This window comes from Vipera berus, assembly GCF_964194415.1.
Source record: "Vipera berus genome assembly, chromosome: 12".
NCBI classification, from domain to species: domain Eukaryota; kingdom Metazoa; phylum Chordata; class Lepidosauria; order Squamata; family Viperidae; genus Vipera; species Vipera berus.
In genome coordinates, this window is record NC_138215.1 from 17,681,510 (window position 1) to 17,700,513 (window position 19,004).

Here is a 19,004-nt window from a genome sequence, read left to right on the forward strand (position 1 = left end):
TGGTTGTTAAGCGAATCGTTGCCGTTGTTAAGTGAACCACGTGGTTGTTAAGCAAGTCCAGCTTCCCTCCATTGCCTCTGCTGGCCGGAAACCAATCGGCAAGGTCATAATTGGCAATCCCATGATCCCGGGATCCTGGAATGGTTGTAAATTACATGCTGGTTGCCAAGAGCCTGAATTTTGATCCCAGGACCCTGGGGATGCTGCAAGGACCGGTCATTAAAACCACTTTTTTTCCCCCACCCCCAGTGCTGTTGTAACTTCGAACCATTGCTAAACGGCTGGTCATTAAGTCGAGGGTTACCTGCATTTCACCCCTTTCCAGTTTGTAAAGGACTTCCCTTCTCTCTGAATTTTTGGAGCAGCTGAATATGTTGGTTTTCTCTTGGATCAGATGTGTGGGGTGGGGGGAAGGGGAAAAGGATCATTTTGAGCAAAACTGCAGCAGGAGAATTATGCTCATTTTTTCCAGCTAAATTGTGGCTCTCACTTGGATTGCAGAGGAGAAAAATAAAAGCCGTATCTGTACACCTTTACTGTTGGGGGAGGGGAACGTTGAAATCTAGATCAGGACTTAAGTTCTTCCCCTTAAAATGTGACACTCTTGATAGGAAGTTGGAGGTATTTTAATTTCCATAACTGGTCAATTGGGAAGCCACCTTAAAGGTTTGCTTGCATCTCAGCTACGTGTCCCTCAAGGGAAATCCCTTTTGTGTCTCCCCCACCACCCCACACTTGTCCCAAGGTTTCATCTGAAGCTCCCTTAGATCACAACCTGGCTGGGTACAATCCTGAAGGCTAAAATGCTCCAGCTTGTAATGAGAAAAAAAGATGGGACACCCCTACTGAGAAAAGACCCTCAAACGCCAATCTCGGGAGTGGAATCTCTCCGTACGAAAGCAATTTTTTTTTTTAGCTGGAAGCTAAAGAATTCGACGCGTGTCACCTTATCCTTCCACATCGATCCCGTGACTCTTTTCCGATCTCTTGCTCCATGTAGTAAAATATTCTATAAAAGAAAGTGACTGAAAATCTATAGCTCTAAGAATACCTGGTTATCTTGTGTGTGTGTGTGTGTGTGTGTGTGTGTGTGTGTGATATCGCCCTTGTTCTTATTTTTAATCTCGTTATTAAACTCAAAGAAATGGGAAACCGAGGCGCATCAACATTCGCTGGGACCTGAAAAGCAGAAAATGAAAGTTAAGGGGGCTCCGGGAAACAGGAGGAAAGTGGGGGGGGGGGCTGGGCCAGGCCGAAGGGGAGGGGGGGGGAGAGAGAGCATCTCACAAGTTGGAAGGCAGTTTTGAGCGGGTGGGCTCTTGTTCCCCACTCAGCTGTAGAGACCCTTTCCTCTCGGCGATGGGTGGAGAGGAGGAGATGGCAAATGGTGGGGGTTGGGGCAGACAACCTGAGGATATTTGGCGTGGTAGAGTGACCCGTCCTGGCCCCGAGCTATATGGCTTCCCCAGAGGTCTGGGGCCTCCCCTGAGGTCACTGCCGTTGCCTCCGCCAGAGAACGAGGAGAAGCTAGAAACGGACTCTCGGGAGGAGGAATGGGGGCTCGAAGTCTTCGCTGCTTCGTGGGGCAGAGATGGCTGGGAAGCGGAGATCAACTTGAGGTCCTGGCTTAATCGTCCTGGCAAAACCAGCGGCCGACTCCGGGGCTGGAGCACCTGGGCAGGTGGGCTGGAGGTCTGAGGCAGGAGCAAAGAGCCTTGAGAACCCAGCGTCCCCGACGGGCCACACTGGAAAGTCCTGGGGGGCAAGCTTTGACTGGGAGGGCTAAGGCCTGATGGTCGTGGGTACAAGGGTGGGGCCACGGGACCGGGCTTTGGGGGAGACAGGGAGGTGAAGGAGGACCGTTCCTGGTGCAACTGAGCAATGGTGGCCGGCTCAGCAGAAGGGCCTAATGCACTTGGCTGGGTGGGGCCAGAGGTAGGAGGGGGGCCTCCTGAGGCCTGGGCTAGTTGGCGTAAGCCAGAAGAGGGAGAACTGGACAAAGGGGGCAACTGGAAGTGGTTGGTCCCTCCAGTTCCTGAGAGCTGCAACAGCTGCCCCGTGGAGTGGGGCCTGCCCGTAGGTTGCAAGCGGCTGCAAGGACTAACAGGGGAATTTGAGGAGAGTTGAGGGAACGAGGAGGGGGTGGTGGCTGGTGGTGAACTCGGGGGAGCCTTCTGGAATGGGCCAAAGCTGGTGTCTGAAGACTGCAGCTGAGCAGCCCCTTCAGTCAAATCCAGAGGCCCAGGACACAGCTGCCCCAGTCCGGTAGATGTGGGGCTGCCCAGGTTTTGTTGCGTTGACCCAGCGGAAGGAGAGCTGGCCAAGGACTGATGCAAGGGACCCAAGCTCGTTGACGCAGAAAACCCAGCCAACTGCTGGATCTGGAAGGAGGAGGAGGAAAGGGTCTCCACCCCTGGCGTGCTTGACGGGGATCCCACGATGGAAGGTCCAGCAGAAGACACCAAGGAATGGAGCCGCCTCAAGCGCCGCGGAGTCTGGCTTTGCGGCTGCCCCAGAGAACCCAGAACGGAGACCGGCGGGCGGAAAATGGCTGTGGGAAGGCGTGGGTGGTGAGTCAGCGCTATTGCTACCGAAGTGGTGGCCGCGGCAGCCTGCAGAGGAGCCTGGATCAGCGGGGTCCAAATAACAGGCGTGGGAGTCGATGCTGCTGCTGCCCTTGCCGCTTGGATGTTGTGGGCGCAGTGGGCCATTTCTCTGTCATGCTGTACAATTTGTTGGATGATCTCGTTCTCCTGGTAATTGAAGACGCCTGAGTTGAGGTCGTGTTGGACCTTGTGGAGAAGGATGGAGTTCTTCTTGCCTGAAAGGAAGAGGAAAGACAGCTGAAGAGCCGTCTTGAGGAGCCACCAACCAAGGAGAAAGGGTGAAAATCCTGTCCTTCTCCAAAAGGACTTTCTTGCCCACCGCAGTCAACGTCTGCAGAGGATTCATTTCCATGGGAAATCAAAATGGGGGTTCAAAAGCTGCAGCCCGAGAGATCTGCAAGGATCTCCTGAGACTCTGCGGTGAATGACAAGAAGTTCAAAGACCATTCGTGGTCCAAGCCTGGACAAAACAAACGGCCCTTTGGGCCAGAGGGCTCCTCCCAGAATTCCCTTTGAGCACTGAATTGCATCACCCCCAATGTGTGGTACGGGTCCCCAATATTTCGTAGCAGAAATTGAAGCAAAAATCCCCAAAATAGACTTATATTGTGGGATGGGGACCACCACGTTATCTAACTATTAGACACCCAGAGCCTTTAGAAATGTAAGGTAAAGGTAAAGGTTCCCCCGCACATGCGTGCTAGTCGCATGTGTGTGTAGATCTCTGTGTGTGTACTTACCAATGCGGTCCAACCTATCCAGTGCCACCGTTTCGAAGGCCCTTCTCATCATGGGATATTCCTCTAATACTTCATTGAAGTTGTCCACCGAAAGCGAGTAGAGACGGCAGTACGTGTCGGCTCTCACGCTGGCTGTGCGTCGGCCACGAGTCAGCAGGCAAATTTCTACAAGAGAAGAACACCTTGAAATCTATTCCGTGGTATGGACCACAGGCTTTTCAGGGCCTACAGCAAGGGCAAGTAATCTAGTAGTAGTCATAATAGTAGTTGCTTACTACAGTTAGAGGCGAGGAGCATACCAATCGGAGATTCAATCAAACTACTAAGCACTTGAATGAAAGATCTAAAAAAAAAAATTGCAGAGAAGAGCAACAAAGATGATCAGGGGACTGAAGACCAAAAGACGTGAAGAACGGTTACAGGAATTGGGTCTGTCTAGTTTAACGAAAAAGGATTAGGGGTGACATAATGGCAATCTTCCCATATGTGAGGGGCTGTCCCAGAGAAGAGAGGATTGACATATACTCCAAAGCACCTGAAGGCAGGCAAGAACGCACCAAGTGGTGAACCAACCTAGAACTGAGGAGAAACTTCCTGACAGTGAGAACAATTAACCAGTGGAACTGCTTGCCTCCAGAAGCTGTGAGTGCTCCATCACCAGAGGTTTTTAAGAAGAGACTGGGCAACCGTTTGTCTGAAATGGTACATCCTGCTTGAGGAGGGGGTTAGACTAGAAGACCTCCAAGGTCCCTTCCAACTCTTGTTATTCTGTCATTCTATTGTTGGATAAAACATTGAGATCAGATAATCGACTCTATGCAAAGGACTCTTGGCACTCTCTGATCTTTGTTTGAGCTGCACAGCCAAGAGAGGGAAATGTTTTTCCGTACCTCCAAAGTAGGAACCGTCGGCCAGCTTGGTCTCCTTGTTGCCTTTGGTGAGCACACTCACCACCCCATGTTGGATGAAGTACATCTTCTTCCCGATGGTGCCTTCTCGGATTATGTAGTCCCCTGGCTGGAAGACCTCAAAACGCAACTTGGTCAGCATGGAGGTTACAAAATTGGGGTCGGCGTTGGCGAACAGAGGCATGGAAGCCACCAGTTTCCTGCAGTTAAAGTTGATGATCTCCTAGTCCCAACAGAAGCAGAAAAACCCTGTGAGATACGGGGGATTTCAGCTGTTTAAATCAGGCTTCTTGACCCCTCCTCCCCCTCTCGGCAAGGTAGCAGCAGGCATGAAAAATGGGTGTTCATCTATGCTTTTCAATTTCTGAAGCTTCTTTCTTATGCTTCATCATTCAGTCGATCAATCAGCATAACACATTACGTAGAGGTTGATCAATCTATCCTTCCCATATGTGAAGCAGCACCATTGTTTAATGTCCTAGACAGTCCCAAGCTCTTTCAGCACGTCTGATCTTTGTGCTCTCTGAGCTTGGTGGTTTTCTTGCAGACATTTCACTACCCAACTAAGTAATATCAACATCAGAAATGTTTCCAAGAAAACCACCAAGCTCAGAGAGCACCAAGGACCCCACAATCCTCCTCCTCCTCCACTACCACCACTCCGCAAACCCCATTCCCTTCTCACACTGATAATGTTCCCTAGTTGGGTCATGAAACGTCTGCAAGAAAACAGCCATGCTCAGAGAGCACCAAGGACCTCACAGTTCAACCCTGAGCTACAAATATTTTCTCTTCTATCGGTACCTTTCACTTGTGCTTCCTTCGCCTTTATGTTGCTCACCTCTTTGAGGGGCTCACTTAGTTCTCCCAGGATGCTCTCTTCATCAAACATTTTGCCCTGATACCGATGTTCATAGTAGTCATGTATTCTCTGGCGCATCTCAGCTGGAAGTTTATGGAAAGACATGTATTGTTCGACTTGCTTGTACTGTGCGGGGAGAAAAAGAGTGTTCATCAAGATGGCTTTTGACATAGCTTCAGTGCAGGCTATTTATATTCTCCAGTCCAGATTCAAAAATGGACATTGCTAGATCATCATCACCCCCCCCTTTTCTCCTCACAACTGGGAGGAGACAATTCGGGCGCTTGGTCACCAGCATGTATACCCCACGGCTGCAGCATCCCAGGGTCTTGTGATCACCATTTCTGACCTTCCCAGCTGGCTTCACACATGCAAAGTCAACAGGGGAAGCCGGATTCATTTAAGGACCTCGTGATCTCCAGTGACCACCACGATTTGCTTAACCGCCACGGCAAAAAAAAGAAAAGATGAATAAAATGGGATGCAACTTGCTTAGCAACTGCCTTACTTAGCAAGGGGAATTCTGTCCCAAATGTGGTGGTAAGTCAAGGGCTGTGTAGCTCCCAGTAAACCCCTTGGAGAAATCTATTTCTCTGAAATGCTGGGAGGACGTGTTCAAAGGGTACATTTGTGCCTGATCTATCCCCGTTCACACAGTGCAATAGGAATCCATCCAGAAGCTGTGCTAGCAAGGGATTTCTGGGCCAGGGGACAGCCTTTCATTAAATTCTGCTCACGTGCCTCCTTCTCTTTCAACCTCTCCCCCATCTGTGCCACGGGACACCCATCCATCATTTTTATGGACAGAATCAAGCTGAAAGGAAGCAGGTTCACACCGTGACTTTGAAATGAGATCTGCACTAAAACCCCTGCCAATTACTGCCTTTCTCTTTTGCCTGGAGAAGCAAGATGGAATCCCAGCAGTAACCCAGAGCTGGTGAACAATTTACTGATACCCCTTTGAACCCCACCCCACCCTTGATAATAAACTGCCCCATACCAGCTGTTTAGAATTAGAAAGTGCATGAAAGTTGTAGCTTAAAGGGCTAAAATGTTCATATTTTTTTTAAAAAAAATAGAGGGAAAAAACAATTCCCCCCAAATGAGCAAAATTATAATTATCTTTTCTCTTTTAACTATTACTGCTAGACAAAGGTGGTTAACTATTAGTGTTAGAGTGGGGTCTAAACGGGGATAAACTAAGGTTTGATCATTTGCACCTATGAGAGTCATCGGTGCTAAGCTAATCGTGTTGTCCACTTTTGTCTTCTCAAGCCTATTCGGAAGCTCAGAATCATATCTGCAGAATTTAAAAAATAAACCATAACAATGGAAAAGCCTCATAAAATCAATTTGCTCGGGGTAGGTGTCTTCCGCTCAAAAGTCCCAAGGCTGCTTTTCTCAAAAGGCAACTGGACTGTCTTTGTTTTTCCTTGAAAGCGTTTCGCTTCTCATCCAAGAAGCTTCTTCAAGTTCTGACCGAATGATGGCAGATGGAAGGATTCATATTCCTTGCAGTCCTCTGGTCGTTAGTACTCTTTCTGAGAGTTATTGAGGCCACTTGGAGGTTTATCTGTGCCTGAATAGTGCAAATGGGTGTGGAGCCTTCTTGGAACAGCTTTAAGGACCTTGTAGCAAACAGGTGATCGGATTCCCCCCCCCCCGCTCCGTTGAGAGAGGGCTATTCAATCTTAATGTAGACGGCCCCTTTGGACCCTCTTTCAAACCAGCGATCCTCTCTGCCCAGAATGTGGACTTTGCTGGCTTCAAAAGAGCGGCTTTTGCTTTTCAAATCCATTTGTCTTTTCCCTCTAAAAGATTCCTTTGCCATTCAAATATTTCACGCCAATTTCGTTAGAGCAGCATTCCTTGCGTTTTCTCTCTGCTGCTGCTGCTCCTTCAGATTTGATCTCTCTGCGCTGAAGAAAACACCCATGCCTTTTTTTGCTCCTTCTGTCTCCCACACATGATCCTAATTAAGTCTACCCACTTATCACACACACACACACCCCAACAAGCAATCTGAAACCGACAGGGAAAGAGAAATCACAAAAGGAGGAGAAGAAAAACCATCGGCCACGGAAAGGAACACACACCCCGGGTTGACTTTAAAGACAATAATCGCACAAATCGAATTGGATGGAACCAACAGATGGAACTAAACGTATCTACCGGGCAGACCACAGAATGAGGCACACATGATTAAAAAGCACAGGAGCACAAGCCGACTGTGCACAGCTAAATCTGATCATCCCCCCTAGGAATTTTATGCGTTAATTCTGACTGGTTCATACAAGGTTTTCCAAGCATTTTTTTTTAGCCTGTATAACAAAAGATCCCTTGAGGGTGACATGGCCAACGGTACTGCAATGTATATCTTTTAATTTATATATCTAAGTTGGGTTTGGCCTTTCAGCTCACCAACTGATGCATTTGCTCAATCAATTGATTGGGGGATTGACTTGGGCCAAGCACGGTACCAGTTTTGAACCCCCAGTCAAGCAAAGGTGATGCTGCCTCCATTAAGCTTTGAACCTAGGCTGCTTGTCGCTAGTAAAAAAACATGTAGGAGGGATTTTGTAAGTGCCAACGTGAAACAAGCAGACAACAAACACATTAATTTGGCTCACACACACACACACCCGCTTTGGCCCTTCTGCCCTTGCCAGGCATGAGTCCTCCAGGGGTTGTTTGCAGGCAGGTTTTGCTGCAAACCTTATTTCGGAACAACGAAGCATCTTCCTGATTGTTTGCATTTGGTACCACATTGAGTGTTTTGCTTATTCTTAGATTGTTCTGTTTAATTGGGAACTGATCTAACTATTTTTAAATCAAATACACTCAGCCTTGTGTCCGTGGTACTGACTTTCAAGATAATGCATTTTAAAGAAACAGCAATATTTCCTGTGAGCGCTCTCTCTCTCTCTCTCTCTCTCTCTCTCATCTATCTATCTATCTATCTATCTATCTATCTATCTATCTATCTATCTATCTATCTATCTATCTATCTATCATCTATCTATCTATCTATCTATCTCTACAGTATCTATCATCTACATGTATCTATTTATCATCTCTCTCTCTGTCCTCTCTCTCTCTCTCTCTCTCTCTCTCTCTCTCTCTCTCTCTCTCTCTCTCTCTCTCTCTCTCTCATCTATCTATCACCTATCTCTATCAATCTATATGATCTATCATCTATCATTTCCTCTGCTCCCTTTCTGATCGCTCTTGGGGTGAAGGAAAGAAGTGACAGCTGATGAGAAGGATCCACTCCCTGGACCACATCTCACAGGGACCTGGATCCTAGAGTCATCCAGCTGTTGAACCTCATCACCAAAGCCCCCTAAGAAGCCACTTACCTTCTCCTGATACTGTCGCCGTGAGGAATCCAGAGACTGGATAAGGGCTGTGGCGTGGCCGATGAACATGGCATAGCAGGTGGCACCAACGATCATGCTTAACATGGTGAGCCACACGTCAGACATGCCCACTGGGGCTTGCTGTCCATAGCCGATACACAGCATGTGACTCATAGCCTTGAACAGCGCATAGGAATATTGCTTCCCCCAGGAATCATTCTGAAGAGACAGACGAGAGTTACACAAAATGAGATGGACACAGTTGGATGAGGTGGGACTACTTTCCCTGCACTCGGTGCTCCACCATCACTCCCATCCACTCTGAAGGGTCAGCGAGGGTCAAATGTCCACCAGGCTTGCCACACCTTGCTAGTTCCACGCTTGAATGCACCATAGGTGGTTGGTGAGAACCTCAAGTCAGAACGGGCGAATTGTAACCATTTCTAAGTTCTCAAAATGCACTTGACTAGCATCCATCTGGAGCAGGGGTGTCCATGGGGGGTGTCCAAAAAGGCACGATGGCGCTTACAACACTACAATCAAAGTTTTGTCCTTGCCTTTTTTTAATGGGGGCCCCATAAAAAAGGAGAGACTTCCACTACCATGGATACCACTAGTCTGAAATGTGGGGAGGAAGCTGTTGTGTTGCTTGGATGGTCCTAGATTGGTGAAGCCTGGGGCCTGGGCTGGCCTTCCTGAGAATTCCCTCTTTGGCCTTGCATTTTTTCCCACATTAAGTATCTGTATCTCGATCGGTCTATCTCAACCTTGATAACCTTAAATTTTATGGATGTCACCTCCACGAGCAAGAATTCTGGGAGTTGAAGTCCACCCATCTTAGTCATTGACGTTGAGAAAGACTGTTCTAGATGGACAAATACAGGAAGCTTTTGAATGTAGTCTTAGCAAACACAAAGATGTCCTAATAGACAGACATGAAACAACATGTAATCTCAGCATGATCCAAGGCACCTCCTCTACCACCATTAAAATAACTTCAAGTCAATTTAAATGTACACATTATCTAAATCGAGGATCATTTAAGCCATCTGAATTCAGAGAAGAAATATGTGTTAGCATCTAAGGCAGGGGTCCCCAAACCCCGGTTTATGGAGCAGCAAAGCTCCATCCTTGGGATGCAGGCAGTATTAAACACCACACCCCCTCTGGGTCTGTGGAAAAACCTTTCTCCATGGCACCGGTCCCTGGTGCCCAAAAGGTTGGGCAACTCTGATCTAAGGAGACATCTTATAAAACTATTAGAAAGAAACCCTCATTTCCAAAGCCTTCAACACATCCAAAAATTCAGCTACATGCCCTCTGAGCTGAATGCCATAGATCAGGGGTCCCCAAACCCCGGTCCGTGGACCGGTACCAGGCCACAGCATGCCAGCAACCGGTCCACACAAAGAAGTGAAGCCCCATTTGCAGGATGCTGGCAGCACACAAAACCACGCACTCTCCGGTCCGTGGAAAAAACATTCTCCACGGAACTGGTCCCTGGTGCCCAAAGGGTTGGGGACCCTTGCCATAGATGCTTAGATGGCTTAGAGGCAACTGAGACGGTGTTCATCGGACTGGTTCTGCCCTTGTGCAGATCAATCATTCCACATTTTATTTGTTCTACTTTTTGAGCTTCTATTTTTAGGTTCCCCTTCCTTCTTTGAGCTTCAGACAATGTATGTTCCTTCTTCTTCTTCTATCGGCTTAACAAATTTGCAAAGTAGGAATCAGCCTCTAGATCTTTCAGGAAACCTCAAGGCTGAAAAGGAAGATCAATCCCAGGGCTTTAACCCCCTACAACTACTACCCATTTGCAAAAACCTGCGTTCTGCTACCCGTCCTGTTGCAGCATCCACATGGGGAGTTGTGGAGAGCTGATGGCACTTCAAAAATAGATCCCTCTTTTAATAAACAAATTGTTCCTGCGGCATGATGACACATCTGTACTGCTGCTTCTCCAGCAGAGGTGGCAAATGCTATTTTGGCTCGGTGCCCATGCAACTACTTCAGTGGGGGGCGGGGTGAGAGAGGGAAGAATCAGCTCTTCATTTTGGAGAGTGGAGATAGGGTGGCCCCCTTGTCTATGTACACACAGCCTCGTGCGCACCCATTTGAAGGAAGTGCAATCCGCATGGAACGAGGGCGAAGGAGATTGCAATCTGGCACGCTGTACGTACGTAGAAGGAGGCACACGTAGGACAAAACAATGATAATTGTTGGATAAGGCAAAGTAAGTTACGGATGATTAAGAAGATCCATCTAGTGCAGCTTGAAGACTTGTGGACTTCAACTCCCAGAATTCCTCAGCCATCCATGCTGGTTGAGGAATTCTGGGAGTTGAAGTCCACAAGTCTTGAGGTTGCCAAGGTTGGAGATCCCTGATCTAGTGGGACCAAGAAGAAGGACCTTCCTCCCGGTGGAACATCATCCCTGCAGAGATAATCCAGCTTCCACCTTGATACTCTTTTGAAAGGCCCTAAAGACATGGATTTGCCAGCAGGCCTGGGAACCCCAGGGTGATATGGAGCACATCAAGTGATTTCTCTAATTGCTGTCACTGGTGGGGGTGGTTGGGTGATGATTTATTCAGTTTTTTTTTATTTGGGATTTTATTTCTGTAAGCTATCTGGAGTTACGGTTTCTGACCTTCAGGATGCTATCCTGAAAAAACAAATGTCACTTTTAGTTACTGAGTGGACTTTGGTGTGATCCAAAATCCAAAGTTTAGCTAAGTGAGAAAGCCTGGAACTGCCTTGTTTGCCAATCTTTTTCTGAACTGCTCCTTCCAGTCCACATTTCTGAATGTCCTTGAAAAGTCAGGTAAAAAATGTTCTCGGAATCCAGAGGATCTTGTGTGCTCGGAAGCTGCACTCCCCCCAAAGTGGGTCAAGTCAAGAGAACAGCCAACATTGATGTTCTGAAACTCGAAACTAATTTTACTGAACTGAACGAATAACATCCAGCACGGAACTGCTAAATCTGTAACCATTAATGGAATAAATGGGGGGGAGGGGAAGAGAGGGCAGGACTTGCCCAGACTTTGCTTGCTTATGGACACGTAATGATTCCAGACTGATTCTGTGAGGTGATCTCACGATGGATCGTTAAAGGAGCTTCCAAGTAAAAGCATCACGCAGAGATGCAATCATATTAGCTTTATTCAATGATAGATCAAAGAGAAAGAAATACTTGGCATGAAAGCATTCATGCCTGCATGTGAGAGAGAAATAAAATAAAAGCAAGCTAGCATTACATAACTAAAACAGAAGAAGAACTAGGAGCTAGGAGTAGAGGTAGAACTGGAAGGAGAACAAGAACAAAGAGCAGCCCCTCATGCAGAGGTATTTATGGGGGGTCTTGGTCCCACCCTGACCATAAAACTCTCTCGCCAATGGGGCTGTCGGGTCTGAGACCTTTGGCTCATTAGTGGAAGCAAAGAAGCCTCTTTGCTCCCATCTGATGACCTTTTTGGGGAACTGCCAATGGCTGGCACAAAACATCTAACAGATTCCTCTCTTGACTCCAACCCCTGGCTCTGCCTCTTCCCATCCGATCGATTTGGGTCCAGATCCTCAAAGCAGGAAGCTGCTTCTGGGTCCACCTCAACTCTGCTTCCTAGCCTGACTTGAGCAGAGGAGACCCAACCAGACCAGGCTTTGGGACCTCCCCCCTCAAGCACGCACAGCAGTTGCCAACCAATTCAACAATTCCTTCCTTCCTTCCTTCCTTCCTTCCTTCCTTCCTTCCTTCCTTCCTTCCTTCCTTCCTTCCTTCCTTCCTTCCTTCCCTTCCTTCCTTCCCCAAATGGCTCAATAAACTATTACATGAGGATCTGTAATCCATTCCACATGAGGGCTGCAGTTGCTGGGAACTATAGTACTACACCCTTTGAATTTCATAGCTTCCCAGCCCCTGATGTATGGATTCTACCTAAAAGATTCATTCACAAAATATGAAGGACTTTGAAGATAAGGTGGGAGGGAAGGACATAATTTGTTTATACTCTCTCCTGATATTCATTCATCCATCCATTCATTAAACTATTCATTCATCCATCAATTAATTAATTAATTTCTAAATGGGGCTAAGATCATTTCCTGAGTCCAGGTACCCTGAAGCGACATCTACACATCTTTGACATACTACAGGAGGATATGATGGTTATAATAACATTTCCTTAAAATGTTTCTTCTTGTTCCTCTCATAAAACCACAAATCCTGCTGTTCAGGAAGTCGTTTTCCTCCATTAAACAAATGTGGAAGTATTTTTAGACTGTGATCATGCCCTACTCTAGATCTTCCCCTCCCCCACCCCTTTTTTTTAAGAGGTTATAAATTTAGATTGACTTTTCTTGCTGGGGTGTGCATGCACATGTGTGAATTGCTTCCCAGCACTTTTGATTACCCGGACCTGTTTCATCCAATCTTTTATCTACGTGCCTTGGTAGTCCATACCTTGTATTGCTTATATTCTTGTTCACACTTCCATCTGTGTGAAGTTGGTGACTGGCAGAGAAAGTGTATGCATTTTCCCTTTAATCTTATCGGAATGGACAAAAAAAGAATTGGGATTTGGAATTTTCTGGCAAAGAATGGTGAGCAAATTCAAATAGGTGGAATGTCCTGTATTTTTCACTCATTGAGTGATAAGGAGGTAGCTGATGGAACAGAGAAACATCCCCCCCCCACACACACACACACCTCCTCTCCAGGCACAATTTGCTCCCTCCCTTTCCGTCCTGGTTAGGTTTTAATTTAATTTCATTTGTTTTGAATTTAAGCTCCCTTATTTATTGCTTTAATATTTCAAGCTGCGTTTTTTTCAACGGCCAATAAGCCACCGTAGAGACGCCTTTGGTGAGATGGGCGTACACATTTGATAAACAAACAAATCTTTTCAGTATAGTTTTATAATCATAATCCTAAGTCATTTTAATGCTTTGATATTTTAATTTACTCATTTTTTTGCTTATTTTATCATCGGTAAGCCATCCAGAGTCACCTTATAGGCGAGATGAATGACATAAAAATTTAATAAATGAATGAATGAATGAGGGAGCCATCGAATGGATGAAAAAAAATCCTGCTTCTTTTCGTATAGTCCTCTCTCTGTTGGATCTAGAGACACCTCCATTTTTGCAAAATCTCAAGCAAAGCTGTCCTTAGCACATCTTTCCATGGGCCTTTTCCAGGTTGGCAGGCAGGGCAGCCCCCGAACAACGGAAAGAAATATAAAACTGAAAATAGTATCTTTCAGTAGACCTTTGTGGCACCTTGCCTGTGAAACCCAGCCGAGTAGAAAATAATAATAATAATAATAATTGGAAACCATTCTCAAACCACCTGACAATAAGCTGGCCCCAATGTAGCAATGATATGGAAGAAGACAATTTTCCAATTGTAAGCGGACGTGATTTATCGATCGTCAGCTTCCCATGATTGCCAACCTTACCCATATTTTGATTGGCCTGCAAGGAAAATGGATAAAATCAGAGAACCTAGACCAGGGGTAGGCAACCTTGGCTCTTTTATGACTCCTGGACTTCAACTCCCAGAATTCCTCAGCCAGCATGGCTCAGCTTGAAAACCTCTGCCTTTCCCCTCAGCATGGCTGGCTCAGAAATTCTGGGAGTTGAAGTCCACAAATCATAAAAGAGCCAAGGTTGCCTACTCCTGTCCTAGATGTAAGGATGAAAGAGAATGTGTGATCATCAAACAGTGGGCTTCTTAGACGGAAATTGGAGGACTCAGCTCTATTGATGTACTAGAGGGGGGTTCACCAGTGCCAAACGGGTCCGTGCAGGCTTTCAGCAACTCACCACCATGCGGTTCAGCGACACCCAACAGTCCCCTGGAAATTCTTGGAGCATGGGCACCAGGAACTGGAGACAGCCATCCCAATGGCACAGCAACAGCATCATGCCAATCAAGTTGACGATCCGTACCACGGCACTGGCCAGGTCATAGGTCATATGGAAGATCTAGAAGAAGAGGATTCACCAGTAAGCCCTAGGGATGCAACCATTTTTAAGAATACCTCCTAATTGTGATAGATTCATGGGACCAAAGAGACGTGTGATTCGCAGAAGTAAACTCCAAGCAAAAAGTTCTCAAAAAGTCCTGGAATTTTTTTTTTCCTAAAAGGGGAAGGTGGAAAGTTCACTGCCCAAAATATGGAAATGTTGACTTGTTATCTTCTTGGGATGACAGACTTCTCAAACTAGATCACCTAACCAGCCAGTAGGCCAGAACATTATTGGCTTGACCTCACTCATGGAGTTCCCTGACTCCATGGGAAAATCTGGCTGAGGAATTCTGGGAGTTGAAGTCCACAAGTCATAGAAGGGTCAAGCTGGAAGACCCCTGCTCCAAATCCAGTTCAATTCTCTAACCACCCCACCTTCTTCTGAAGCAGCAGCTCTGCTTCAAGAATAAGCCCATCCAGTCTACGGTCCTCTTCTAAATAAAAAATGCAGAGCCAGTATCTCATGATGCTTAAGGCAACCCGAGAGAGGATAGTTTTCAAAGCCTAGCCTTGGTGCAAAGGGCCTCTTGGACCCCAGCGGTCTATTGACAAGATGGCTGGGTTTCCACACTGCCAACTCTGAGTACTGACAGGACTCTTCTTGGAGAGATCTCCTGCTCTTGGAGAAGAAGTTGATCTAGCAGAGTGTGGAGATATTGGAAACGTAGCTGACTTATTTACATGGACATTGCAGCCAAGTCTATCTATGGTTCATGTGACTTATTTTGTCCACAAGGTAAAACTGTTCCTTCAAAGCTCTGCAAACGTCAGTTGAGGCAGCAGTGAAAGGGAGGGGGTTAACATCCCTTTAGACATTAAGCAACTCACAAAAGCCGTTGGAGAGAGGCTTGGTGATTCTCAACAGAGTCAACATTGCCCTAGGAAAAATAACATCACCAAAATGCTCTCCCCCCCACCACCCGTCAGATTAAATTTGAATGAAAAGTTGGGCTTTCCATGTGTGTGTCTGTGTGTGTGTGCACGCCCGTGTGCGCGTGTATATGTATATGTATACGTATATGTATATATTCAAGAACAGGAGTAGCTAACACTCCTGCCTGCCTTTCTAAATCCAAGTGGCAGCCAAGATCAGCTACCTTATTTCGGCAGGTGTGATAAAGCATGACAATGACAAAAATCAAAAGACATTTCTCTCCAGGCCTGGAAGTCAAATTACAAGGACGAAATAACTAACAGAGTAACACAGTAGATGGCAGTAGCTAACCAGTCTCGGCTGATCTTGGAGATGCTAAGTAGGGTCCAGCTTGGCATGCGCTTAGAAGGAAGACCATAAAGAAAGTAAAGAGCAAAATGAAAAGAAAACGGAAGAATCAGTCTAGATCAGGGGTCCCCAACCCCCGGTCCGTGGACTGGTACCGGGCTGCAGCATGCCAGCAACCGGTCCGCACAAACAAGCAAAGCCCCATCCGCGGGATGCAGGCAGCACACAAAACCACGCACCCTCCTGTCCGCGGAAAAACCTCTCTCTGCGGAATCGGTCCCCGGTGCCCAAAAGGTTGGGGGCCTCTTGTGTAGAAGACAACACCCAGCAAGCCATTTTTTGTATTGCAGTCAAGAAAAGCACAGGAAGAGGCTGCCGTGACTTAAACTTTAAAGGAGATGCTACCTTTTCTGAAGAACGGGGGGGGGGGGGGATGTATCCCTTGCGACTAATTTATGATATCACCGATTGGTATCATCATGACGGAGCCTGCCCCGATACAAATATATCTCATTAAGGTTTTTGTGTTTGTGTGTGTGTGTGTGTGCGCGTATATGTATGTTTTATCAAGCAAATCACTTCTTTTTAACAAATGAATCTTTATTTTAGAAAAAAATGAAAAAAAAGATGAAGTTAAACTAAAGAAACTAAAAAAAAAAGTTAACAAACTCCTCCTCAAGTAGGAGGTTGGACTAGAAGATCTCCAAGGTCCCTTCCAATTATTGTATGGTCTACGGCAGGGGTCTTCAAACTTGGCCCTTTTATGACTTGTGGACTTCAACTCCCAGAATTCCTCAGCCAGCAAAGCTGGCTGAGGAATTCTGGGAGTTGAAGTCCACAAGTCATAAAAGGGCCAAGTTTGAAGACCCCTGGTCTACGGTCTATACCTGAACTTTTTTTAAAAAAAAAAATCATAACACCCAGAAAACAAGAAGAGAAGGTAAAAATGGACAAACCAGGAAAAAAGCAACAAAAATCTCCTTATCTATTAAAACTGCAGATAGGCCCTGATTGAGTAATAAATGCCATGTCGTACTATAGTATAATCAGATACAAAATGTTATTGTACAATATAATCTCTCTGCCAAAGAAGAAAATAATATTTCATCCTTCGATTAATGAATATGATTGTAAGACAGATAAGTTATACATTTTTAAAACTTAACACCTTGAATAATCATCCTTTTTCAATTTCTCAATGTTATTTTTTTTCACCGTCCTCCATTCACGATGCAACCATAATTCCTGACAATCAAATTCCAAAGTTTTGATCATGATTCACAACATCACTCTAGAGTAGGATGTAAGAAAGTGGGCTAATTTATGATTCCATATGTTGCATTCCTCTTTGCCAGATGTGTGAACCAGATGATCCTTATTAAGCTGTAAAAGGGTTTTCACACAATGGTATGAAAACAGCAATTGTGTGCGTTTGTAACCGGATCTTAGCATAGGGTGGGGACTCAGCTGAAAAATAAGTCTAGCCCCTTAGCTAAAAAGGCAGTAAAAGCAGCGGCAGGTATGTGTTTGTGCGTGCGTGTGTGTGTGTGTGTGTGTGTGTTTGTGTGCCTTTGAGTTTGCTTGGCAAAATTTTGGAAGTGATTTGACCTGTTCTTCTTCTTCTTCTTCCTAGGACTGAGAAAGGAGGACTGACCGAGCGGGCTTCGTGCACCAGGTGGAACTAGAACTCACTGTCTCCCAATGTCTAGCCAGGTGCTTTCACCACTATCCACCCTGGCTCTCACTACCCAAAATAGCTTATAAGAAGGAGAATTATTATTATTATTCAGAAGGAAAGAGAATAGAGAAAGGTTGCAAGAGCTGGGATGTAAAGGCTACCATTGTCTCAGAGGTGTGTAAAAAGATTAGGGTGCAGAATCCACACAAACCCCCAAAAAGATCCCACCTGATTTATTGCCCATTTGTGGGGATCTATCATAGCTGTTTCTTCTACAGTGACTACCCTTTGTTTTCAGCCCTGCTGACATTTATAGAATAACAGAGCTGGAAGGGACCTTGGAGGTCATCTAGTCCAACCCCCTGCTCAGGCAGGAAACCCTAGACTATTTCAGACAAATGGTTGTCCAATCTCTTCTTAAAAACCTTGGAGCACCCACAACTTCTGGAGGCAGGTTGTTCCACTGGTTAATTGTTCTAACTGTCAGGAAGTTTCTCCTTAGTTCTAGGTTGCTTCTCTCCTTGGTTAGTTTCCATCTGTTGCTTCTCGTCCTGCCTTCAGGCGCTTTGGAGAATAGCTTGACTCCCTCTTCTTTGGGGCAGCCCCAGATATATTGGAACGCTGCTGTCATGTCCCCCCTCGTCCTTCTCTTCATTAAACTAGACATCCCCAGTTCCAGCAACCGTTCCTGATATGTTTTAGCCTCCAGCCCCCGGATCATCTTTGTTGGCTCTTCTCTGTAGACTTTCTAGAGTCTCAACTTTTTTTTATATTATGAGATATAAAATGACATCTGGACAGCCACCTGCTAGGTATCCATGGCTAGAAATAACTCAGAGCAACCTGAAAATTCCTATTTCCCCCCCCCCACACACACACCACCTTGTGGTTTTGGCTACATCTTTTCCTCTTTGAGAATTTGCAAGGAAAGGACCTCTGCCCAAGTAGATTTGCTGCCAACGCACAAGCTGGCTTAAAAGCGGGCGAGGCTTCTTGTGCTGCTTTGTGCTTGAGAAAGGATGAAGGGCCTTCGGTCAGCTCCAAGCTAGGAGGGGCGCTGCATTGGCCAGAGATCAGAAATGAAGCTGCTGACAGCCCAAATGAGTCTCATCTCCAAGCATGAAAATGTCTTGAGATGGAAGATAAGAGAAAAGCATTTGATGATATGCTTCCTTTTAGAGTAGCTTGTTCCTTGAGGTTTCCACTGGCCCTTTCAACCCCAAGGTGGAGAAGCTATAAATGATTGGAAAGGTCTTTGAATTCCTGACACTTCTAGGACTGAGTTCATCCTGCACTCAGCGAACACCGCTGCCTTTTCAAGGGTAACCACAGAGAAGCTGAATCCTGGAATAGATGTGACAATGAGGTTTCTACACATCTCCAAATGTGGAGACTTCAATTTTTGGAAGCCAAAGACACACCAGCCCAACTCTTTACTAGGAATGGGCTGTAGGATATTTTGGTCTCTTAAATCAAGACCTTGCTTTCAAACGCTAGCAATATTTATAGAGTAATAAAAATGGAGGGTCCATTGCAGTTGTATTGAGAGGCATGGTGTCTTAGAGGTGAAAGACGCTTGCCTTCCACTCGGGAGTTCAATC

The 19,004-nt window shown here is 46.1% G+C and overlaps 1 protein-coding gene across 1 annotated transcript in view; it reads right to left on the bottom strand.

Moving 5' to 3' along the window:
- Positions 1–1,283: 1,283 nt before the first annotated feature.
- The window catches only part of HCN4 (hyperpolarization activated cyclic nucleotide gated potassium channel 4), a gene marked incomplete at both ends in the record, with an annotated part of 43,102 nt that continues 25,381 nt past the window's right edge, over positions 1,284–19,004 (bottom strand). Inside the window, 6 exons of the mRNA XM_081337051.1 lie at positions 1,284–2,821; positions 3,347–3,511; positions 4,237–4,477; positions 5,096–5,242; positions 8,476–8,694; positions 14,298–14,459. Coding sequence (XP_081193177.1) covers positions 1,284–2,821; positions 3,347–3,511; positions 4,237–4,477; positions 5,096–5,242; positions 8,476–8,694; positions 14,298–14,459 — 2,472 coding nt within the window. The remainder of the gene's footprint in view (positions 2,822–3,346; positions 3,512–4,236; positions 4,478–5,095; positions 5,243–8,475; positions 8,695–14,297; positions 14,460–19,004) is intronic.